The following is a 25,760-nucleotide window of genomic DNA, read 5'->3' as shown; positions in this document are numbered from 1 at the left end:
AGGGATTAGAACTCAGGTCCTTCTGACTCCGAGGCCCGTGTTCTATCCACTAGGCAACACTACTGCTCTACACAGGGTTCTTATTTACGTCTCCAGATGCCTGAGACAAAAAGCACTGCTATCCTTCCTAAGCACAAATCTGGGCAAAATAGAAATTGTAGTGTGGCTAATGGTGAAGTTTGACTGTCTTCCTCAGAAGGAATGTACATTTCCTACAAAACACAGGGTGATAATTTTCTTCCCCCTATACTTACTTAAATCTAATTTTTCATGCAGATTCTTGGTCTTGAAGCTCAAGAATGATTCTTCAGTCTTAAGGAAAGGCCCCCATTGACTTCTGCATTGCATGGTTCAGTGGAAAGAGCACGGGCTTTGGAGTCAGAGGTCATGAGTTCAAATCCCAGCTCCGCCAATTGTCAGCTGTGTGACTCTGGGCAAGTCACTTAATTGTGCCTCAGTTTCCTCATCTGTAAACTGGGCATGAAGACTGTGAGCCCCCCATGGGACAACCTGATCACCTTGTAACCTCCCAAGAGCTTAGAACAGTGCTTTGCAAATAGTAAGTGCTTAATAAATGCCATTAATATTTATTTACCCCCAACTACATGAAATCTTACTGCCAAGAAGAACATAATGCAGAAGGGCCACTGCTCCAGGTAATAATAATAATAATAATAATGGCATTTATTAAGCCCTTACTATGTGCAAAGCACTGTTCTAAGCGCTGGGGAGGTTACGAGGTGATCAGGTTGTCCCACGGGGGGGCTCACAGTCTAAATCCCCATTTTATAGATGAGGGAACTGAGGCCCCAAAAAATGAAGTGACTTGCCCAAAGTCATACAGCTGACAGTTGGCGGAGCTGGGATTTGAACCTGTGACCTCTGACTCCAAAGCTCGGGCTCTTTCCACTGAGCCACGCTGCTTCTCATGTGCGATCCATGTCAACACAGAGGATGGAGTGATTTTCCCGACAGGTGATTTTGTCTTCGGGACTCAAAGATTTTTTGCAGTAATCCCCAGAGTTGTGATTAACAGCAGATTGCCAGAATGAAATATATTGTAATTAAGTAGCTAGCTGAACTACTGTTTTGACCTAAACTGGAATCTTGTTTCCCTGAATTTAGCCTCTCAGGTTGTGTTTTCATGAAGGGTACTGAATTCTCCTCAGAAACCTGTTTTCATGAAGGCTATTGAATTCTCCTCCAAAGCCTAATATCAAGGTCTTCCCATCTGCTAGTACTCACTGCCTCCGTCAATATATTCCACCACAAGCAGAGTGAGGCCACCTAGTACCCCGATGGAGAATCAGATCCTACAATCCGAGACCTGAGGAGAAAAACACTATTTTCTCAAGACATTTTTTCCATATCCCCTTTCCCATAAAGGTGCCCCAGTTTCTCCTTTTCCCCAAATCCCTTACTCCTAGCTACCCACCCAATTTTATCCTGGGCTCAGTTCTAGGTTCCCTCCTCCCACAACTCCCCAGTCCCTAATAGTGATAATAATAAAGATGATGATAATGATATTTGTTAATAATAAGGGTCTGTCCCACATTGGTCTCCTATTCATTCATTCACTCAATCGTATTTATTGAGCGCTTACTGTGAGCAGTGCACTGTACTAGTTAAGCTCGTTAAGCTCATTATGGGCAGGGAAAGTACCTGCTTATTCTCTTGTACTGCATTCTTCCAACCACTTAGAACGGTGCTCTGCACATAGTAAACCTTTTAGACTGTGAGCCCACTGTTGGGTAGGGACTGTCTCTATATGTTGCCCATTTGTATTTCCCAAGCGCTTAGTACAGTGCTCTGCACATAGTAAGTGTTCAATAAATACGATTGATGATGATGATAGTAAACACTCAATAAATACCACTTGTTGATTGATAAAGAGGAGAGGGTAAAGGTATTTAATCCCCATTTTACAGATGAGGAAACTGAGCTACAGAGAAATTAATTGACTTGCCCAAAGTTCCACAACAGGCAATTGATGGAGGTGGGTTTAGAAGCCAAGTGCCTTGGCTCCCAGGCCCGTGATATTTCCACTAGACCCTCTCCTTTCGGCTATCTTAGGCATATTCTTCACACCAGTTCTTTCACCTTGGTGCCAATAAGCCCACACCCAAGGTCTAAAGCAAATTTAATAATCTCTCCTACTCATGTGTCAGGTTTATTGGACATATTTTTAATGTCTAAGACTGTAAGCTCCTGGAGGACAGGTAACTCTATTGTACTCTCCCAACAGCTTAGTTAACGCTGTGCACACAGAAGGCACTCAATAAATGCCACTGATTAATTGATCTATGGGTATATGATGTTCCTTTTATCCACGTAGCCTGCTAGTGACCAGAGAAACAGAAGAGAAGGGGATATTGACTTTTTGCATTAGTGAGTGTAAACGGGATCAATGAAAACTTGGGGAATGATGGATTTTAAATGAGAGTTCTCTGTGTAAGTGTACGACACTTAGTTGTCAAAATGTTCTCTAACATTTTTTTCAACTAAAAGGCACCTTGTCCTGAAAGACCTACTACTATTTCTACTAAGTAGATCTTTAGCCAGGGTAAATTGAAATGGGGTTATAATTCATTCATCCATTCAATCGTATTTTTTGAGAAGCAGCGTGGCTCGGTGGAAAGAGCACGGGCTTTGGAGTCAGAGGTCATGGGTTCAAATCCCAGCTCCACCAATTGTCAGCTGTGTGACTTTGAGCAAGTCACTTCACTTCTCTGTGCCTCAGTTACCTCATCTGGAAAATGGGGATTAAGACTGTGAGCCCCCCGAGGGACAACCTGATCACCTTGTAACCTCCCCAGCACTTAGAACAGTGCTTTGCACATAGTAAGCACTTAATAAATGCCATCATTATTATTATTATTGAGCACTTACGGTGTGCAGAGCACTGTACTAATCACTCAGGAAGTACAAGTCGATGGCTTCTTCATGTCAATCAACAGGCTACCAAGAACATCTTTTCCCTCCCAACCCGTGCCCACAGAAAGTCCACCTGACAGTGATAAGGATTGGATGATCCAGGATAGAAAACCTGAATAAAACCTGTTATTATTCAATAATAACATTAATTATTGTCATTAATTTAATCATTCTTACTGAGCACTCACTGTGTGCAGAGCACTGTACTAAGCGCTTGGAAAATTCAATAGAGCAATAAAGAGATTATTAGATTAGAAAATATCATTAGATTGCCAATTTTGATTTTCACCCTACAAGTTCACCACTCTGCTGTATTTGTCATCTTTTTACTTTTTCAGAACAAAAGAGAAAGCTTTAATTTAACTATGAGCGTGAGTACTCTTCTTCAAGGGGGGATTGATGGAACGGCTAAACCTTCCCCCTCCCTCACTGTTACGTCCCTGACATCAGTGTAAAGCAGATGTTTAGATTCCAACTACTTTCCTCATTAGTGAGCTGTCAGTCAAACCCCCAAGAAATGGAGCATTAGAGTCTTCATTACTCATGTCTGCTGCAAACCCACGTTTGAGTGCATCTCATGAAAAGGGACATGTTCCCTGATTTCTGACAATATTTAGAAGCTGCATGATTGACAGGACTCTACCTCATTTGAATCAAGAGAAGGCAAAATGTCACCGTAAAATGGTAGGGGGGAGGGAGCAAGAAAAAGAGAGAGAGCTATAAAGAAAAAAGAGACAGAGAGACAGATAAGCAGCGTAGCTCAGTGGAAAGAGCATGGGCTTTAGAGTCAGAGGTCATGGGTTCAAATCCCGGCTTCGCCAATTTTCAGCTGCGTGACTTTGGGCAAGTCACTTAACTTCTCTGTGCCTCAGTTACCTCATCTGTAAAATGGGGATTAAGACTGTGAGCCCCACGTGGGACAACCTGATCACCTTGTAACCTCCCCAGCACTTAGAACAGTGCTTTGCACATAGTAAGCGCTTAACAAAAATCACTATTATTATTATTATTATTCTCTGGGCCTCAGTTCCCTCATCTGTAAAATGGGGATTAAGACTGTGAGCCTCCTGTGGGACAACCTGATCACCTTGTAACCTCCCCAGCGCTTAGAACAGTGCTTTGCACATAGTAAGTGCTTAACAAAAATCACTATTATTATTATTATTATAATCTGGGCCTCAGTTACCTCATCTGTAAAATGGGGATTAAGACTGTGAGCCCCCCGTGGGACAACCTGATCACCTTGTAACCTCCCAGCTCTTAGAACAGTGCTTTGCACATAGTAAGCGCTTAATAAATGCCATCAAAAAAAAAGAAGGAGACTGCGGGACAGTGATGGGGGAAGGTAGATGTGATTCAAAATTGTTAATCCAAGCACTTATCCTCTCCTGCCTTGATTACTGTATCAGCCTTCTTGCTGACCTCCCTGTCTCCTGTCTCTCCCCATTCCAGTCCATACTTCATTCTGCTGCTTGGATCACTCCCCCCCAACCTCCCCCCGTTCATATCTGACAGATAGTTATTCTTCCCGCTGACTTCAAAGCTTTATTGAAGGCACATTTCTTCCAAGAGGCCTTCCCTGACTAAACCCTCTTTTCCTTTTCTTCCACTCCCTTCTGTGTCTCCCTGATTTGTTCCCTCTATTCATTTCCCCTCACAGTCCCACCGCACTTCCGTACCTATGCACAAGTTTTTATTCCTATTCATTCATTTAATCATATTTATTGAACACTTACTGTGTGCAGAGCACTGTACTAAGCACTTGGGAGAGTATAATACAACGATAAACAGATACATTGGAAACAGTGGAAAGAGCCTTCTAGACTGTGAGCCCCCTGTTGGGTAGGGACCGTCTCTATATGTTGCCAACTTGTACTTCCCAAGTGCTTAGAACAGTGCTCTGCACATAGTAAGCGCTCAATAAATACGATTGAATGAATGAATGAAAGAGCCCAGGCTTGGGGGTCAGAAGTCATGGGTTCGAATCCCGGCTCCTCCACTTGTCAGCTGTGTGACCTTGGGCAAGCCACTTAACTTCTCTGTTCCTCAATTACCTCATCTGTAAAATGGGGTTTTAGACTGTGAGCCCCACGTGGGACAACCTGATCACCTTGTATTCCTCAGGCGCTTAGAACAGTGCTTCGCACATAGTAAGCACTTAGCAAATACCACCATTATTATTATACATTCCCTGCCCACAATGAGTTTACAGTTTACAGGCAGGGAGAGAGACATTAATATAAATAAATAAATTACTGATATGGACATAAGTGCTGGGGGGCTGGCAGGTGGATGAACAAAGGGAAAATGTCAGGGCAATGCAGAAGGGAGTGGAAGAAGGCTTTAGTCAGGTCAGGCCTTCTTCAGGATAGGTGCCCTCAGTAAGGCTTCCAGGGAGGGGAATAATTGTCTGTCGGATTTGTGGAGAGAGTATTCCAGGACAGAGGCAGGACACAGGCAAGGGGTTGGTGGCAAGATAGACAAGATCAGGAAACAGTGAGAAGCTGTGTGACTTTGGGCAAGTCACTTAACTTCTCCGGGCCTCAGTTACCTCATCTGGAAAATGGGGATGAAGACTGTGAGCCCCCCATGGGACAACCTGATCACCTTGTAACCTCCCCAGTGCTTAAAACAGTGTTTTGCACATAGTAAACCCTTAATAAATATTATTATTATTATTATTAGAGAAGCGAAGGATGCGGGTTGGGTTGTAGTGGGAGAATAGTGAGATGAGGTAGGAGAGGGCGAGGTGCCTGACTTCTTTAAAGCCAATGGTGAGGAGTTTTTGTATGATGAGGAGATGGATGGGCAGTCACTGGAGTTTCTTGGGGAGTCGGGAAACATGTCCTGAACATTTTTGTAGAATAATGATCCAGGCAGCAGAGTGAAGTAAGGACTGGAGTGGGGAGACACAGGAGACTGGGAGGTCAGCAAGGAGGCTGACGTGGTAATCCAAGTGGGATAGAATAATAATAATATTAATGATGGCATTTATTAAGTGCTTACTACGTGCAAAGCACTGTTCTAAGCACTGAGGAGGTTACGAAGAGTGCAGGTTGTCATCATCATCAATGATATTTATTGAGCGCTTACTGTGTGCAGAGCACTGTACTAAGCGCTTGGGAAGTACAAGTTGGCAACATATAGAGACAGTCCTTACCCAACAGTGAGGTCCCATGGGGTCTCACAGTCTTAATCCCCATTTTACAGATGAGGGAACTGAGGCACAGAGAAGTTAAGTGACTTGCCCAAAGTCACACAGCTGACAATTGGCAGGGCCTGGATTCTAACCCATGACCCCTGACTCCAAAGCCCGTGCGCTTTCCACTGAGCCACGCTGCTTCTCTAATGGATGAGTGATTGTATTAAAGTCGTAGCAGTTTGGATGGAGAGGAAAGGGCACATTAATTAATGTTTGTCCCCCTAGACTGTAAGATTGTTCTGCAGAGCTTAGTACAGTGCTCTGCACATAGTAAGCGCTCAATAAATAGGATTGAATGAATGAATGAAATATGCCTACTACATTTTATATTTCACTCCCCCAACCGGTTAGTACAGTGAGTGCTCTGTACACAGGATGTGCTCAATAACTACAATTGATTGATTGGTTATTTGAAACTCTGCCGTGTCTTTTTTGAATGGAAAGACAACCCTTCTGCTATTGAAAACTAGAGTTCACTTCTGTGGTGTAGTTGGAAACCTCAATTAGGTTTCCGTCAGGGTCCCGGAAATAGACAGACAGGATTTTCCCCACAGCGCCAGTTCTAGACACAGGGCCTTCTTCAACAGGAACATCACAGGCCTGTCAAAAGGGAGAGAACAAGCCAGGTATACGGTCACTTGTCCCTAATCGATTTAGAGTGAAAAAATTCATCATAATAATAATGATGACATTTATTAAGTGCTTACTATGTGCAAAGCACTGTTCTAAGCACTGAGGAGATTACAAGGAGAGCAGGTTGTCCCATGGGGGGCTCACAGTCTTAATTCTCTTTTTACAGATGAGGTAACTGAGGCACAGAGAAGTTATTCTATCTATTCTATTTATTTTATTTTGTTAATATGTTTTGTTATTTTTTCTCTGTCTCCCCCTTCTAGACTGTGAGCCCACTGTTGGGTAGGGACTGTCTCTATACGTTGCCAGCTTGCGCTTCCCAAGTGCTTAGTACAGTGCTCTGCACACAGTAAGCGCTCAATAAATACGACTGATTGATTGATTAAGTGACTTCCCCAAAGTCACACAGCTGACAATTGGCATAGCCAGGACTTGAACCCATGACCTCTGACTCCAAAGCCCGTGCTCTTTCCATTGAGCCACGCTGCTTCTCCTATCATGAAAAGGAAAAAAAAAAACTTGAAACATTTCTCAGAATCCTTGAATTTCACTTGTGACCCAAACCAACATTTCAGTGTTTAAAAGTTTCCACAGAAACGTAGCCAAATTTACTGGGAGGATACACCACCAAGCCCTAGATGGTGCTCCTGTTCTTAGCATCCTAGAATCAAATACCGCTGCTCAGTGTCCGTGAAGGATATTTGACAAACCTTTAGGTGTTCCATCACCACATGCAGAGGAGTTTCTGTGATCAGGCAAACGTCGGTGGAACCAGGAACTGGATTGCGAGCTTTGGGTTCGAACTTTTTCCCGGCCTCGTGGAGGTTGAACTTCTGGTTGCCAAAATTCAAAGCTTTCCGATTTCCCTGTTCCAAGTAATGTGGATGATAAAGAAAACCAATAAAAATATATGCTCTAGCCAGAAAATACATATATTATACAAGCTCTTTAAATGCCCCACTTAACCCCTGCTGGTGACTAGCAATCCTTGGATATGTCTGATTCTCTGCTCTCCTCCAGGACAATGCACACTTCTCAAAGCTACTTTTATTCCTCGGCAGACTGAAAACTTGTTGTATCTACCAACTCTGTTATATTGTACTCTCCCAAGCATTCAGTGGAGTACTCTGCACACAGTAAGTGCTCGTAAATGCCACCGATTATTGATTCCAGGTCTCCACCCAAAGAAGGCCCTTCCCTGTGTTCCAGCCCCTTATATTCACTAATCTCTCCTCACTCCAGCTGCCAATCAATCAATCACATTTATTGAGCACTTGCTATGTGAAGAGCACTGTTCTAAACACTTGCGGGAGTACATTACAACAGAATTAAAAGACACGTTACGACAACTCGAAAGTCCTGTTCATGACACATGTAACGTAAGTGTTCCATAACGTAGTGTTCCAGTGTTTAATACAGTGACTGGCACATAGTAAGTGTTTTTTTTAAACATTTTTTAAAAACTTGATCTTAATTTTAAGAGGTTCCTGAAAATGTTTGGGCTCTCTACTTTCACTGAAAGGTTAGGACTCAGAGAGAGAAAGAAAACCCAAACATTTGGCCAGATGAGTTAGCTAAAGGAGTCTTATTTCCAGACTTATTTCCAGAGTTTGGTCTGCTTGCACTGCTAAGAATTGTAAACTGGTTTAAGCTGTCTTTTATGGGCCCAAGTGTTCAGAATTTGGAACTGACAGCTCTTTAAGTGCCCTTCACCTCAAAATGATTTTAATATTAATAATGATAATAATACCAACAATAATGATAATAATTGTGGTATTTGTTAAACACTTACTATGTGCCAGTCACTGTATTACACACTGGAACACTGTGTTATGGAACACTTACGTTACTGATTTGTACTTCCCAAGCGCTTAGTACAGTGCTCTGCACACAGTAAACACTCAGTAAATACAATTGAGTGAATGAATGGATTCAAGATAATTGGGTTAAACACAGCCCCTGTCCCAAATAGGGCTCACAGTCTTAAATTCCCATTTTACTGATTAGATAACTGAGGCACAGAGAAGTTAAGGGACTTGCCCAAGGTCACACAGCAGCTTTATGTCGGAGCCTGGGTTCTAATCCCAGCTCTTCCACTTATCTGCTGTGTGACCTTGGGCAAGTCACTCCGGTGCCTCAGACACCTCATCTGTCAAATTGGGATGAAGACTTTGAGCCCCATGTGGGACAAGGACTGTGTTCATACTGATTAACTTGAATTTACTCCATTGCAGGCACAGAGAAAGTGCTTAACAAACACCCCCAAAAGAGAAGAATCAAGAGTCCTAAGGGGCAACCATTAATAATAATAATGATGGCATTTATTAAGCACTTACTATGTGCAAAGCACTGTTCTAAGTGCTGGGGACATTACAAGGTGATCAGGTTATCCCAAGGGGGGCTCACAGCCTTAATCCCCATTTTACAAATGAGGAAACTGAGGCACAGAGAATTGAAGTGACTTGCCCAAAGTCACACAGCTGACAGTTGGCGGAGCCGGGATTTGAACTCATGACCTCTTACTCTAAAGCCCATGCTCTTTCCACTGAGTCACGCAATTCTCCATTGTACCTCCAATCTCTCACACCCTATTTAGAAGCAGCGTGGCTCATCATCATCATCATCATCAATCGTATTTATTGAGCGCTTACTGTGTGCAGAGCACTGTACTAAGCGCTTGGGAAGTACAAGTTGGCAACATATAGAGACAGTCCCTACCCAACAGTGGGCAGTGGAAAGAGCCCGGGCTTTGGAGTCAGAGGTCATGGGTTCAAATCCCGGCTCCACCACTTATCAGCTGTGTGACTGTGGGCAAGTCACTTAACTTCTCTGGGCCTCAGTTACCTCATCTGTAAAATGGGGATGAAGACTGTGAGCCCCCCGTGGGACAACCTGATCACCTTGTTAACCTCCCCAGCGCTTAGAACAGTGCTTCGCACATCGTAAGCAGTTAATAAATGCCATCATTATTTCCCAAGGAGGAGGGACAGAACTGCTTGTGGTAAAGGGGCAAATCAATCTCAGTATGCCAGAAAGTTGGTAGGGAACCCAGGGAACACCGAATCACTCTGTCCCTCCTCCGGAAATTCCAGATCCCAGTGTGCTGACTCCATGCCGCAGGGAGCGGGGTCTCTCTGCCCTTCCTCACCTGCCCTCCAGTACTTCTTGAGAGAGCCGTCCCCACAAGCTTCTGCCGCTGCGGCCTGGCTCCCTGCGGTCCGAAGTTTGGAGTCCAAAAGGCGCGGGATAAGGAGAGGGTGGAGCCTGGGGCCTCTTCCATGCTGGACTGCCCCATGTTGGCTTTCCTGGCCTCCTCACCCCCTCTCACCTGGGCTAGCTAAGAAAGGGAACATTTGAGCTTCTGGCCACCAGCTCTGAGGGTAGTGTGAATCAGTGCTAGGGGCTGCAGGATCATGGTGCCGCCTGCCTCAGGGGCCAAACTCCACGATCGGTGCTTCTCTGCTTTTGTGAGACTGTATACCGTTGCTCCCAGCTCACAGTCTGAGCTGGGACTTAATGCCTATTTAAAGTTCTCCATTATCTTCCTCCCTCCTGCCTCACCTCCCTTCTCTCCTTCTACAACTTTGCTCCTCTGGTGCCGCTAACCTTCTCCCTGGGCCTCCATCTCGCCTGTCTCCATCTGCAGGAGAAAGAAATCAAACTGGAAAGGCAGTGTATTGTCAGAGGACAAAGTCGCTAAAACTTCCAGGGTTGATTAGAGAAGCAGTATGACCTACTGGATAGAGCAAGGGCTTAGGAGTCGGAAGGACCTTGATATTCACCACACCCTCAGCCCCACAGCACTTATTACAAACTGATCGGGTTGGCCGCAGTCCCTGTCCCACATGGGGCTTACATTCTAAGGCGGATGGAGGACAGGTATTTCAACCCCATTTCACAGACAAGAAACTGAGGAACTAGAGAAGTTAAGGGACTTCTCTCTAGACTGTGAGCTCGTTGTGGGCAGGGAATGTGTCTGTTTGTAGTTGTACTCTCCCAAGCGCTTAGTACAAGTGCTTTGCACACAGTAAGCGCTCAATAAGTATGATTGAATGGATAAATGAAGGAACTTGCCCAAGGTCACACAGCAGGCAAGCAGCAGAAAACTCACGCCCATGCTCTTTCCACTCGGCCATGCTTCTTTTGGATTCCATGCTCCTCCAATGATCCCCGGCAAATCCTAACCATCCACAACCTTCTTTCTTCATCCACTCTCCCTCTTCCCTTCTGGAGCCAGATATTTCCAGAATAGGTCCTCCTTTCCCCTTCAGCCCGGAGTGTACGTGGGAAGATAAGGGCTTAGTGGAAAGAACCCAGGCTTCGGAGTCAGAGGTCATGGGTTCTAATCCTGGCTTCCGCCACTTGTCAGCTGTGTGACTTTGAGCAAGTCACTTCACTTCTCTGTGCCTCAGTTACCTCATCTGGAAAATGAAGATTAAGACTGAGCTCCATGTGGAGCAACCTGATTACCTTGTATCTACCCCAGTGCTTAGAATAGTGCTTGGCACATAGTAAGCGCTTAACAAATACCATCATTATTATTAATATAAGGGGCTCTCTGTTCATCTGTGCCAGTCTGGTGCGGAACCCTTCAAAGCACCTTTGGCTGATTGCCAAGCAGCAAGTGGAGGGTGCCAAAGGGTCACTCAATTAATTGTGACCATTTGTCACGCTACCATTGTCAAGCTTTCAACCGGGTCATTTACATTGTTCGAGTCTGGCTTCTATTTGCTTCCCTTTCAGGAGGATGAAATACAAAGTAAAAATAATACATGACCACCTTTTCTCCCCTTTGTTCCAGCCGGTGAATCATATTTTCCATTTCAGCCTCACATGAGGGCTGGTCAGCCCAATCAGGATGAAATAGCCCCTGAGCAGGACCACAACTGGAACAGACTGGAAGATGTCATTATCGCCGAACTCTCGGCTGGAATCTGCCGATCGGGGCCACCGAGAGCCGCTCATTAAAAGATCAGGAGGGCAGGAACAATCAGATAAAGGAAAAAAAAAGCGCTGCACTTTCTTGACCTTTGAAAATTAAGCCCTTTCGAGACTATTAATAGCAACCGTTGAAAATCACATTTAAATATCTTTTATTTTAAAGTCTTCTGACTCTCCACGTGCCCCAAGTGAAACATTAAAGAGTATCTGGGATGTCTGGCACGAACAGCAACATGAAAAGTTGTTAAGAGCAGAGGGCTGGAGAGGGTAGATTATACGCATCTGAAATGTGGCTTGTGAAAATGCAACCACAGGCATCAGCTCAGCACAATCCTGGGATGAGGGAAGCAGCAAGGTGCAGTGGATAGCAGACAATTCTGAGAGTCAGAGGTCAATCAATGAATCAATCGATCAATCAATCATATTTATTGAGAGCTTACTGTGTGCAGAACACTGTACTAAGCGCTTGGGAAGTACAAGTTGGCAACATATAGAGACAGTCCCTACCCAACAGTGGGCTCACAGTCTAGAAGACTGGGTCATGGGTTCTATTCCAGGATCCGCCGGTAGTCTGCTGTGTGGCCTTGGGCAAGTCACTTCACTTCTCGGTGCCTCAGTTACCTCATCTGTAAAATGAGGATTAAGACTGTGAGCCCTATGCGGGACAGGGACTATGTCCAACTCAATTTGCTTGTATCCTCCCCAGCGCTTAATACAGTGCCTGGCACATAGTAAGAGCTTAAAAAATGACGTAATAATAATAATAATAATTTTTATTATTATCATTATTAATAATTCTTGAAATAACATGCGGGGGGGCATTCCATATGGAGAGAAATGATCCCCGATCTGGACTTATCCTGGGCAAAAAGATCCACCAGCTCCAGAAAGCAGTTCATTCATTCATTCAATCATATTTATTGAGTGCTTACCATGTGCAGAGCACCATACAAAGCTCTTGGGAGAGTACAATGCAACAATAAAAGACACATTCCCTTGCCCGCCATGAGCCGAGTTCTGACCTGAATGAGGAATGGCAGACTTCCCAGAAATGGGATGGCTACAAATTGGATTGAGTGATGGTCTCAAAGTATTCAAGTAAGTCCTCCACTGAGAAGTCCAGGGTGATTCCTGATCCCTGATAGCAGCGATGGATCAGATGGTCAAACTCATGGTACTGCTGCAGGACTTCTTTCTCCATGGCGTGCCAGACCAACTGCAAGGAAAATCCTCATTCAGTCAATCAATCATATTTATTGAGCACTTACTGTATGCTGAGCACTTTACTAAGTGCCCACTTTTCCTCATCTCCCACTCCCTTCTGCATCACCCAGACTTGCTCCCTTTTCTCTCCCCCCATCCCAGCCCCACAGCACTTATGTGCCAATCTGTAATTTTATTTATTTGTATTGATGTCTGTCTCCCCCACTCTAGACTGTAAGTCCGTTGTGGGTGGGGAATGTCACTGTTTATTGTTGTATTGTACTCTCCCAAGCACTTAGAACAGTGCTGTAAACACAGTAAGTGCTCAATAAATAAGATTGAAAGAATATATGAATGCTTGGGGGAGTACAATATAACAATATAACAGACACATTCCCTGCCCAAAATGAGCTTACAGTCTAGAGGAGTCAGCAATCCATTCCAAGAATACCCTGCCCCTTATACTCATTTTTTAAGGCACGCTCTACTTTAGCTTATTTTGTCTGCATCTGCTGGATGCTTGGCCTGCTATATCTAGCCCAATAGAGTGTTATTTCCTTCACCTAAATTTCCCTCAGGCTCACAGAACTTATGAATAGATTAAAAATGTATTTATTTATATCAATATATGTCTTCACCTCTAGACTGTAAACTTGTGGGCAGGGAATGTGTCTACCGACTGTAATATTTTATTCTCCCAAGAGTTTAGTTCAGTGCTCTGCACACAGTGAGCGATCAGTAAATATGATGGATTGATTGATACTGTAGGAAATGCCTCCTTTAACCAGGCCATGCAGCTAGGAAGCATCTCTAGAAATAGTTCTGGGATAGGCAATGTCCTATAGAAACGCTAAGCTGGGTTGACAATCAGAGAAACGTTCTACCAAATTGAGTATTCCCTCAGGCCAAAATCATTTTTCTTTTGTTTTTCAAGATCTTGAGTTACAGTCCACACAGTATATATGAGTAAAAGTTTGACACCCACTGAAATCCAGCTCTCTAGACTGTTCATCTGGCCCCTAGCAGTCCATTTGGTTCTCAAGCTCAAATGATACAAAGCAGGAAAAGGCTTCCTTTTCCTGAAGGGAATGGAGTAGATCATAGTGAGAAGACTCCATTAGCCAGGAAAATGGAAAACTTTGGAAGGTAATCCAGAGAGGGAAACAAAGGTACTGGAGCCTAATGGAAAGAGGATGGACTTGGCAGTCAGAAGACCTGAGTTTTAATCCTGGATCTCCCATCTTCCTGTTCTATGACCTTGGGCAATTCACTGAACTTCTCTGTAACTTAGTTTCCTCATCTGTAAGATGGTGAATTCCTCCTACTTAGGCTGTGATTGTGTCCAACCTGATTATTTTTTAATCTAACCCAGTGTTTGATATATAGTAAGCACTTAACAAAATCTATTATTCATGTTGTTGTTATTAATAATCATACATTTTTAACATTATAATTAAGAATAATAAAATGGATACTACAGAAGCATAAGTAGGACCACTACTGTTCATAAATCTCTTTCATCCTTCAGCCAACCCTGGGAAATCAGCCCAAGACCCTGAAATTGGATCTGTGATCCTTGGACATATAATAATAATAATAATAATAATAATAATAATAATAATATTCATTCACTCAATCGTATTTATTGAGCCCTTACTGTGTGCAGAGCACTGTACTAAGCACTTGGGAAGTACAAGTTGGCAACATATAGAGAGGGTCCCTACCCAACAGCGGGTTCACAGTCTACAAGGGGGAGACAGACAACAAAACAGAACATATTAACAAAATAAAATAAATAGAATAAATATGTACAAGTAAAATAAATAAATAGAGTAATAAATATGTACAAGCATATATACATATATACAGGTGCGCTGGGGAGGGGAAGGAGGTAAGGTGATTATATAATAATAATAATAATAATAATAATAATAATAATGGCATTTATTAAGCACTTACTATGTGCAAAGCACTGTTCTAAGCTCTGGGGAATTTACAAGGTGATCAGGTTGTCCCACGTGGGGCTCACAGTCTTAATCCCCATTTTACAGAGGAGGTAACTGAGGCCCAGAGAAGTGAAGTGACTTGCTGAAAGTCACACAGCTGACAAGTGGCAGAGCCGGGATTTGAACCGATGACCTCTGACTTCAAAGCCCGGGCTCTTTCCGCTGAGCCACGCTGCTTCCCTACTTCCCAAGCACTTAGTACAGTGCTCTGCACACAGTAAGCGCTCGATAAATACGATGGAATGAATGAATGAATGAATGAGCACTGTCCTAAGCGCTGGGGGGTTACAAGGTGATCAGATTGGCCCCCACGGGGCTCACAGTCTTCATCCCCATTTTACAGAGGAGGTAACTGAGGCCCAGAGAAGTGAAGTGACTTGCCCAAAGTCACACAGCTGACAGTATTTGTTAAGCACTTACTATGTGCCAGGCACTGTATTAAGCACTGGAGTGGATACAAGAAAATTGGGTTGGACACAATCCCTGTCCCATGTGGGGCTCACAATCTCAATCCCCATTTTACAGATGAGGTCACTGAGGCACAGCAAAGTTAAGTGACTTGCCCAAGATCACACAGCAGATAAGTGGCAGAACAGGGATTAGAATCCATGACTTTCTGACTCTCAAGCCCATGCTGTATCTGCTATGCCATGCTGCTTCCCACTCTCAACCCCATGGTGCTTATATTCATAGATCCTTAAATTACGTTATATATTATTTTTATTAATTCCTGTTTCTCCCTCTAGACTGTAAGCTCATTGTGGGCAGGGAACATGTCTGCCAACTCTGTTGTACTGTATTCTCCCAAACTCTTAGTACAGTGCTGTACACTTAGTAAGCACTCAATAAATACCATTGATTGACCGACTGATTAAAGAAAGAAAGTGAAATCCTCAGATATGCAACATCAAAGGAAAACGTACCGGTAGCAGGTTTTCTTCTGGGGAGAGATGTTTGATAATCTTTTTATAAAGCACCTCTAAGGACCTCTTCACTTCCTTGCCAGGATACTTTTCAATCACCTTCCGGAGTTCTTGCTTGCTGTATGCTAGCTGGAAACTCACTTCCTCCTCTTTCACCCCCTGGGCCAAACGGGTTTTCACGCCATCGAAGAAGCACTGCGGAGACAGAGAAAACGGTCAAATTAGCAGCCCTTCCTTGGTTTATTCCCTTGACAGACAGAATGTCTGTCCCCTGCTATAGCAGACCTCATTCAGGGGAGAAAATTAGGCCTACAAGATTCGGACTAAGTATCTCATATTTACCCCAGTGTTTATCATGGAGCATAGCACATGGTAAGCATTTAATAAATACTGTAACGATGAATACCAAAGTTTCTGCTTAACTAAGGCAATCAAGTCACTTACAGAGCCAAGAGAGCTCTAGACTATAAGATGATTATGGGCATTCATTCATTCATTCATTCATTCAGTCATATTTATTGAGTGCTTACTGTGTGAAGAGCACTGTACTAAGCTCTTGGAAAGGACAGTTTGGCAACAGAGACAATCCCTACACAACAAGGGGCTCACACTCTAGAAGGGGGAGACAGGCAACATAACAAAATAAGTAGACCGGCATCAAAACCATCAAAATAGATAAATACAATTATCATCATCATCAATCATATTTATTGAGCACTTACTGTGTGCAGAGCACTGTACTAAGCGCTTGGGAAGTACAAATTGGCAACATATAGAGACAGTCCCTACCCAACAGTGGGCTCACAGTCTAAAAGGGGGAGATAGAGAACAAAACCAAACATACTAACAAAATAAAATAAATAGAATAGATATGTACAAGCAAAATAAATAGAGTAATAAATATGTACAAACATATATTCATGTATACAATTATAGATATATACACATCATTAATCAGAGTAATAAATATGTATAAATATACACAAGTGCTGTGGGGAGGGGAAGGGGGTGGAGTAGAGGGAGGGAGTAGGGGCGATGGGGAAGGGGAGGAGCAGAGAAAAGGGGGGCTCAGTCTGGGAAGGCCTCCTGGAGGAGGTGAGCTCTCAGTAGGGCTTTGAAGAGGGGAAGAGAGCAGGGAACGTGTCTGTTATATTGTGCTCTCCCAAGCGCTTAGTACAGTGCTCTGCACACAGTAAGTGCTCAAGAAATAAGGTTGACTGACTGATAAGAGAGCCCTTTTGTTTTGTGTACCTGGTCACCAACAATAAAATTACTGGTGCGGAAGAAAATTGATTTTTTTTGGCATTTTGTCATTCCATGACATTAAGTAGAATCCCTAAGACACTGACTTAGGGTTGCTGCCAACAGTAAGAATTGTTCAAGTCAATAAACTGCGGTTAATGACTCAGAAGACACTTGCGAGAAAATGTGAATCATCTCTATCAAGGGGACTTTTCTGATAACCACAACTCTGATCAAACTCACAGGGTGCAGCACACCATTTAACCATGGTACAGCTCTCCCTGAGGAAAATCAATCCATGGTATTTATTGAGTGTCTACCATGTGAGGAGCACTGTACTAAGCGCTAGGGAGAGTACAAAACAATAGAGTTGGTAGATATGTTCCCTGCCCACCACAAGCTTATAAAACACAGAGAAGGCATCAGCCATGTTTACAGTGATTATACCAGGCCTTTCAGGATGCTACAAACATCAAATTCTCAGTGATGAGAATAAATAAATAAAAGAAGCAAATAGATTGTGCATCACCGTATCAATGGAAATGCCCCTTGACATAATCAACAGTTGAAATCAGATTGAGGAAGAATGGAAAAAGAGATGATAAGTGGACAGTTGTGGTGAGTGGGCCCCTGGAGGTCTGTTTATTTTCCAAAGCAGGAGAATTCAAATTTCAATCAAATCATATGAGCATTGAGTCACGAGCCAATGGGAAAAAGAGCCAAGTTTCATTGCCAGAGTTAGGCATGACCCTGAGATAAGGGAGGGAATCGTGGTCCCATGGAGCTGATGGGACAGTTTTCTTCTGCTTGATGGCCAAAAGAGAAGGGTAGTATTTGTTTTAGAATGATTTCCAGAAGGTCTGGGGCAGGAAAAAATGACACCAGTCAATCCTCTATAATGTATGTGTGTGAACAAGAAGATAGCAGCATTCATTCATTCATTCAATTGTATTTATTGAGCACTTACTGTGTGCAGAGCACTGTATTAAGCACTTGGGAAGTACAAGTTTATTATTGATAGATAGAGGATAGAGCACTGACCTGGAAATCAGAAAGATCTGAGTTCTAATTCCAGCTCCACCCCTTTTCTGTTGTGTTACCTTGGACAAGTCACTTCACTTCTCCGTGCCTCAGTTACCTAATCTGTAAAATGGGGACTAAGACCGTGACTCCAATGTGGGACACGCTTGGTGTACAACCTAATGAGCTTGTGTATACCCCAGCGCTTAGTAAAGGGATGACACATAGTAAGCGCTTAACAAACACCATAAAAAAGTAGTAGGATTGAAAATTAGGGCCCAAAGTTCATAGAGATCTGAAATGGTCATTTCTATTTCATTTTCTTACTTTTTTCTCTCTCCCCTTCTGTCTCAGTCAGTCAATCGTATTTGTTGAGCAATTATTGTGTACAGAGCATTGTACTAAGTGCTTGGGAGAGTACAATAGAACAGACACATTCTCTGCCCACAATGAGTTTACACTCTATCCCTGTCCCTGCTCACCGAGAGAGAAGCAGGGAGGTTTAAAAGAGCTTTACAGTTTTCAGATGCATGATATTCCAGGAGGTAAATCCCAGCTGGTGGAGAAGGGGTCTTCCCCATAGTAGGAGCTACCCATGAAAACACTCAGCCAAGTCATGGAATGCCAGTGCTTCAGAACTGCACCTCTGTAAACCCTGTTAAAAAGCAGGTGACGATTGAGGGGATCTGACTAAACTGTGAGCTCATTGTGGGAAGGGAATGTGTCTACCAACTCTGTCATATTATACTCTCCCAAGCATATAGTAGAGTGCTCTGCACACACTAAGCTCACTGTGGGCAGGAAATATGTCTGTTTATCATTATATTGTACTCTTCCAAGTGCTCTGCACATGGTAAGCACTCAATTAATACAACCGAATGAATGAAGTGTTCAATAAATGTTATTGATTGATTGATAATTTTAAAACTTACATTTAGCTTCTCCAGTGGCTGGCCCAGGTATTTGATGACATACCTGTCCAAATGCTCACTGTACCTTTTCTTCGCCTCCTTCCTTCTGTCTTCCAAGATCTGGATTTTCGTTTGGGAGAGAAAGCAATAAATGTGGTGGAAATTTTCCATCTTGACCATGTCCGCATTGATCTTCAGGTTTGCGGAGGACAGCTTATCAACTGTGAAAAGGAATGAAATGTAAAGTCCAAAGGCAAGAATGAAAGGAAAGGAGTCATACCACTGAGATGGGAAGAAGGTTATCTATATTTTAGTCCTGGATCTTCCAATAACTCACCATATGGTAAAGTCACTTAATGTATTTCTGCTTTAGTTTCCCCATATGAAAATGGCACAGTGGATAGAGCTCAAGTCTCAGAGTCAGGAGCCCTGGGTTCTAATCCTGGCCTACCATGTGATCTTGGGCAAGTCACTTAACTTCTCTGTGCTTCAGTTTGCCCGTCTGTAAAATGTGAGTTCTTTGTGGGACAGGGGTTGTGTCTGATATGCTGCATTGATTATCCCCCATGCTTAGCACAGTGCTAGGCTATAATAAGCACTTAACAAATATCATAATAATTAATTAACATTTGTATGAAGAATATAATACGTTATATCCTTCTACTTATTTCACAGAGATGTTACAGGGACAAATGGGATTTAAAAGTGATTAACATTCCTCAGGAAAAAAGGTACTTTGATATATAAATCTCTGAATTAATCTGATAAAGGGGAAGTTCGGAGTGAGAAATATTGAAAGAAGTCATTAGAACAAAATAACCAACGTGAAATAAAGGGTAATATTCCAGGATTCTTGAAAACCTTCGACTTTTGACTTGACATTCACTCAAACTATAGTCATTTATTTAGGGATTTTCATTTTAAGAGTTGGCTGAAATGGGGCTTCTGTTCACTCACTGCTCTTGAAGACCAAGTCTATCAGCTTGCCATGAGCCCTGTCCAGATCTTCTCTCCTCTTAGTCGATTTGAACGCATCTTCGGAAACAGTGACAAATTCCTCAAAGCGACTGATGAACGGCAGAACACCAAGCTTCACCTTGCCAGAAACCTTCACATCCTCAATCTCCTTGCACAGGGAAGCCTAGAGGCAAGAAGACAAACACATTTGCCTGGTTGACGACTCATCAGTCACAATCCCCATTTTACAGATGAGGTAACTGAGGCACAGAGAAGTTAAGTGACTTGCCCAAGGTCACACAGCAGACAAATGGCAGAGCTGGGATTAGAATCCAGGTCCTTCTGACTTTTAGGTCTGGACTGTATCCGCTCTCATAAGAATCAAGTAGATCCGTGTTTGGAAGACTGATAGTAATGGTGGCATTTTTTAAGCAATTACTATGTGCCAAGCATTGTACTGAGAGCTAAGATAAATATACGACAATCAGGTTTGATAAATTCCCAGTCCCAAAGGAGCTCACAGTCTAAGTAACTCTTTTTGATATGAAATCTACCTAGAGCTAAGCCTGGCCTGAGATTACAGTGCTCTGCACACAATAGGCACTCATCGAATACAAATGATTGATGAATGAACTGTTGTCTTTTAACCACAAGTGCAAAACTGCTCCTTTGGTTCCAGTGCCCGGGAAGAGCAGATGTCACCAATAGCTTGTTTTTCTGGCTCTCCAAATTACATGAAGGTAAGTATTGAAACAATGAAACAAGCATGCTTGCAATTATTGTATCAAGACAAACAAGATTCTGTCAATGAAGGAGCTGAATTGGGTAATGGGAAGACAAAAAGAAAAAGCAGGAAGCTTGCCCTGAGCACATGACATGTCAAACAGACTGTGTGAGAAAAGGGGGAGAATTTCTATCATGATCACACTCTTTCCATTATTATTATGGCATTTGTTATGCATTTAGTATGGGCCAGGCATAGTCCCTTCTGACTTCCAGTGGTTCTCATCCTACGTCTCTGACCATGCTTTCTCAATCTCTTTTGCCTCCCACTCTCTGATAGTGGGGGTCCCCCAAGGCTCAGTTCTAGGTCCCCTTCTATTCTCCATCTTCACACTTGGAGAAATCATTTGTTTCCCTGGCTTCAACTACCATCTCTATTCAGATGATTCCCAAATCTCCATCTTCAACTCTGACTTCTCTTCTCTGCATTTTCACATTTCCTCCTGCTTTAGGACATAACTACCTGGCCGTCCCACCGACACCTCAAACTTAAAATGCCCCAAACTGAACTCCTGACCTTCCCACAAATCCTGTCCTCCCCCATCTTTCCCCTCACTGCAGACAATAACACTACCTTCAGTATCTCACAAGCTGGTAACCTAGGCATTGTCTTCGATTTATCTCTCATTCAATCCACAACTTCAATCTGTTACCAAATCCTGTGGTTCTATCTTCGCAACATGGCTGAAATCCACCCTTTCCTCTCCATTCAAATAATAATAATAATAATTATGGCATTTGTTAAGCACTTATACTATGTGCCAAGCACTGTTCTAAGCGCTGGGGTAGACACAATAATCAGGATGTCCCACATTGGGGGTCACAGTCTTAATCCCTATTTTACAAATCCGGTAACTCAGGCACAGAGAAGCTAAGGGGCCTGCCCGAAGTCACACAGCAGACAAATCGCAGAGCTGGGGTTAGAATCCATGACCTATAACTCCCAAGCCTGTGCTCTTCTCTGCTTCTTCTCTGCAGCTAACTGCTTCCAAACTGCTACCACACTGATCCAAGAACTTATTCATTTATTCACTCAATCGTATTTATTGAGCACTTACTGTGTGCACAGCACTGTACTAAGCACTTGGGAAGTACAGGTTGGAAACATATAGAGACGGTCCCTACCCAACAGCGGGCTCACAGTCTAGAAGGGGGAGACAGACAACAAAACAAAACATATTAACAAAATAAAATAAATAGAATAGTAAATATGTACAAGCAAAATAAATAGAGTAATAAATATGTACAAACATCTATACAGGTTCTGTGGGGAGGGGAAGGAGGTAAGGCGGGGGGATGGGGAGGGGGAGGTGGGGGAGAGGAAGGAGGGGGCTCAGTGTGGGAAGGCCTCCTGGAGGAGGTGAGCTCTCAGTAGGGCTTTGAAGGGAGGAAGAGAGGAAGAGCTCTATCCTGCTGATGGAGCACAGGCCTCGGAGTCAGAAGGTCATGGGTTCTAATCCCCATTACACCACTTGTCTGCTCTGTGACCTTGGGCAAATCACTTCACTTCTCTGTGCCTCAGTTACCTCATCTGTAAAATGGAGATTGAGACTGGGAGCCCCACATGGGACAGGGACTGTGTCCAACCCCATTTGCTTGTATTCACCCCAGTACAGTGCCTGGCACACAGAAAGCACTTAACAAATGCCATTATTATCATTATTATTGTTGTTATCCATCTCCTTGCTGACCTCCCTGTCACTGGAGTCTTTCCCCACTCCAGTCCTTACTTTCCTCTGCTGTGTGGATCATTTTCTAAAAAGACTTTCAGTCCATGTCTTTCACACTCCTGAAGAACCTCTACATCAAACAGAAATTCCTTACCATCGGCTTTAAAGCACTCATTCAGCTCTCCCACAGACCTTGCCTCACTTATTTCCTATTTTAGCCCAGTCCAAGCACTTTGCTCTTCTACAGCCAGCTATCTCATCTACCCAGCTCCCAACTTCTTTCCCATGTCCTCCCCCAGCCTGAAATTCCCTACCCATCCATATACACCGGATCACCACTCCCTCCACCTTCAAAGCATTATTAAGGTTACATCTCCTCCAAGAGGCCTCCCCAAGATTAAGACCTCTTTTCTCTAGCTGATTCTCTCTAAGTGTTGTCTATACACTTAGATCTGTGACCTTTGGGCATTTGATATTCACCCCACTCTGATCTCCACAGCACCTATTTACATTAATGTCTGTCTCCCCCTCTGGACTGTAAACTCACTGTGGGCAGGGAACGTGTGTGCCAACTCTGTTGTGTTATACTCTCCCAAGTGCTTAGTACAGTGCTCTTCACATAGTAAATGCTCAGTAAATGTCACTGGCGATATTAATGATGATGATGAGTGGGGAATCGAAGGGAAAACAGGGGACAAAGAAGGGAGAGAGAACTGGCTTGTGCTCATCTTAAGAACGCAAAAGGGTCTTGGATGGCCTTAAACTCAAGTATATGTTATAGATAAAGCTATAATCATAGCTATAAAGCTGCATTAGTTTCATCGTTCCTAAACCACCCCAGGCAGGATAGCTGTTGTTTTTTATAGCACCAGGGAAGCAGATTCTAGCCTTCTTCAGAGCTTCCGATGCTTAACAATTTCATAGGCGAACCCTCTGAGGAAAGAAGATCATCTTTACAAACAAAACAAAAATCACAAATTGTTCTGTGGGAAGTTTATTCAATAGATTTTCTTGAGAACGCAAGACCAATGCAAACTCTTTGCCTATTGTTAGAGGACATTAAGGTCACTGCTCCAAAGGAAATTAGAAATGCAGGCAGAGGATGTTGAGAGTAGATTCTCTTACTGATGATGATGCTGTTGCTGCTGCTGATGGTATTTGTTAAGCGCTTACTATGTGCAAAGCACTGTTCTAAGCGCTAGAGAGGTTACAAGATGATCAGGTTGTCCCATGGGGGGCTCACAGTTTTAATCCCCATTTTACAGATGAGGTAACCGAGGCACAGAGAAGTGAAGTGACTTGCCCAAAGTCACACAGCTGACAGTTGGCGGAGCCAGGATTTGAACCCATGACCTCTGACCCCAAAACCCATGGTCTTTCCACTGAGACACTCTGCTTCGTTCTGATGTAGTTGGAGTTGGGCTGACCCTAATTTTTATGTACTTACTTATACCCATCTTCTGAGCTCGCTTATACATATCAATTTTCAGGTGTGCCTTCTAATATTATCTATTCTTATTTATTTTCCTATTTCCTCATGACCCATTAATCAGTGGCATTTACTTGAGCACGTACGGTGTGAGGAGCACTGTTATGCGTAAGCATCTTCCCTGCCCACAACAAAACACATATGTAGAAATTTCAATCGTAGTCTTATTCTTCTTCTTAATGCTTCCGCTATTTTAAATAATTTTTACATCTGTCTCTCCCATTAGATTATTAGCTCCTTATGGGCAGGGTATACGTCTTGTGTTTGTGTTGTACTTTCCCAAGCACCTCCAACAGTACATAGCACTCTGTAGATGCTTAATAAATATCATTACTACTATCATCAATTGTATTTATTGAGTGCTTACTATGTGCAGAGCACTGTACTAAGCGCTTGGGAAGTACAAATTGGCAACATATAGAGACAGTCCCTACCCAACAGTGGGCTCACAGTCTAAAAGACTACTAAGACTACTAAGTCTAAAAGAGTACTAAGTAGTACTACTACTACTAATTACTACTATAATGACTACTGCTACTACTACTCCTCCTATCCCCATAATGTGGGAGCTTGAAGTGTCAGAGAGATTCCTTTACATTTTGTCTCAAAGGCAGGGGAGCATTAATTAATTCATTAATCAATCAAATGCATTTATTGAGAGTTGACTGCACTGATCTGTACTACAATACACTAGAAATTGGAGACATGATCCCAGCCCGCAAGGAGGTTGTTAGAGAACAATTCTCTCAATCCCAATCCGTGTCACTAACCGGAGAGAGAGAAAAGTACAACACCTAACCGTTGGGTGACAATGTAACATGACACACCAGTGGAAATTGTACCAGATAGTAATAATAATGGTGGTATTTGTTAAGTGCTTATTATGTGAAGATAGAGAAGCAGCGTGGCTCAGTGGAAAGAGCACGGGCTTGGGAGTCGGAGGTCATGGGTTCTAATCCCAGCTCCACCACTTATAGGCTGTGTGACTTTGGGCAAGTCACTTAACTTCTCTGGGCCTCAGTTACCTCATCTGTAAAATGAAGATTAAGATTGTGAGCCCCACATGGGACAACCTGATCACCTTGTATCCCCCCAGTGCTTAGAACAGTGCTTTGCACATAGTAAGCACTTAACGAATACCATCATTACTATTATTATACTATATTATTATATTATACTGATGTTCTAATGACCCTGGCTGATGGATAGAGTATTGGGTGGGGTGTCAGGACTGTATCTCGGCTTTGCAGCTTTCTGTAATGTTCCAGTACTCTTTAGAATTCCATTAAGCAATACAATGGCTTTCCAGCCTGCCAAGGGGAGTTGCCGTAGTGAGTATTTTTCTTTTTTAAGCATCTACTTCCCACCCAGCTCCCCTGACTGCTGCAGAATGAGAAATAGCGCATGGGTCACTAAAACTTCTTTCCCGATCCTGATGCTGATGATTGAAGTGTCAAGCTCCATTATGTTGATGTAACTAGGGTTCTCAAGATCTAAGATGTCTTTTTTTGCCCTACAGTGGGGAAGCAAACCTCTGAAATTGGCCATCCCAGCTTCCCCCCTTAATACTTCTGGCCAGTGTGCCTCAATTCTGAAGGGACCCAGGAGCCCCCACATTCAGTTTGATATATTCTTCCACTTTCCAAGATCTGCTCCATCTTTCGGTGCTCTGCTCAGTCCAGGGCTGGCTGTGATAATGGCTTTGTGAGAAAACTTTGAACCAGGTGACCTACTGAAGTTTTCAGGTACAATGGAGCCACAACTCCTAGTGCTCAGTGAGTTCTCATGTTACTGCAAACAGGCCAACAAGCAGCCATCAACCCCACCACTTTTTCACGGTCTTTGT

The 25,760-nt window shown here is 43.2% G+C and overlaps 2 protein-coding genes across 2 annotated transcripts in view; both read right to left on the bottom strand.

Annotated features, from left to right (window-relative positions):
* Positions 1-6,592: 6,592 nt before the first annotated feature.
* Positions 6,593-10,064, bottom strand: GLOD5 (glyoxalase domain containing 5). Its single transcript, XM_038747769.1, has 3 exons — positions 9,918-10,064; positions 7,480-7,635; positions 6,593-6,736 (listed from the first exon to the last, which is right to left on the bottom strand). The coding sequence occupies exons 1-3, from the start codon at positions 10,062-10,064 to the stop codon at positions 6,593-6,595; spliced, it is 447 nt and encodes a 148-aa protein (XP_038603697.1).
* Positions 10,065-12,718: 2,654 nt separating this feature from the next.
* LOC119930037 (exocyst complex component 1-like) overlaps positions 12,719-25,760 on the bottom strand; it is an 88,644-nt gene continuing 75,602 nt past the window's right edge. The window contains exons 14-17 of the mRNA XM_038748461.1: positions 19,973-20,156; positions 19,037-19,236; positions 15,843-16,037; positions 12,719-12,926 (exon numbers count right to left, since the gene is read on the bottom strand). Of these exons, the coding sequence (XP_038604389.1) occupies positions 12,771-12,926; positions 15,843-16,037; positions 19,037-19,236; positions 19,973-20,156 (735 nt within the window). The 3' untranslated portion in view covers positions 12,719-12,770. The remainder of the gene's footprint in view (positions 12,927-15,842; positions 16,038-19,036; positions 19,237-19,972; positions 20,157-25,760) is intronic.

Source organism: Tachyglossus aculeatus, chromosome 6, assembly GCF_015852505.1.
Source record: "Tachyglossus aculeatus isolate mTacAcu1 chromosome 6, mTacAcu1.pri, whole genome shotgun sequence".
Taxonomy (NCBI): Eukaryota; Metazoa; Chordata; class Mammalia; order Monotremata; family Tachyglossidae; genus Tachyglossus; species Tachyglossus aculeatus.
The sequence above is the reverse complement of the archived record's forward strand: the minus strand, read 5'-3'. Positions and strand labels throughout refer to the sequence as shown.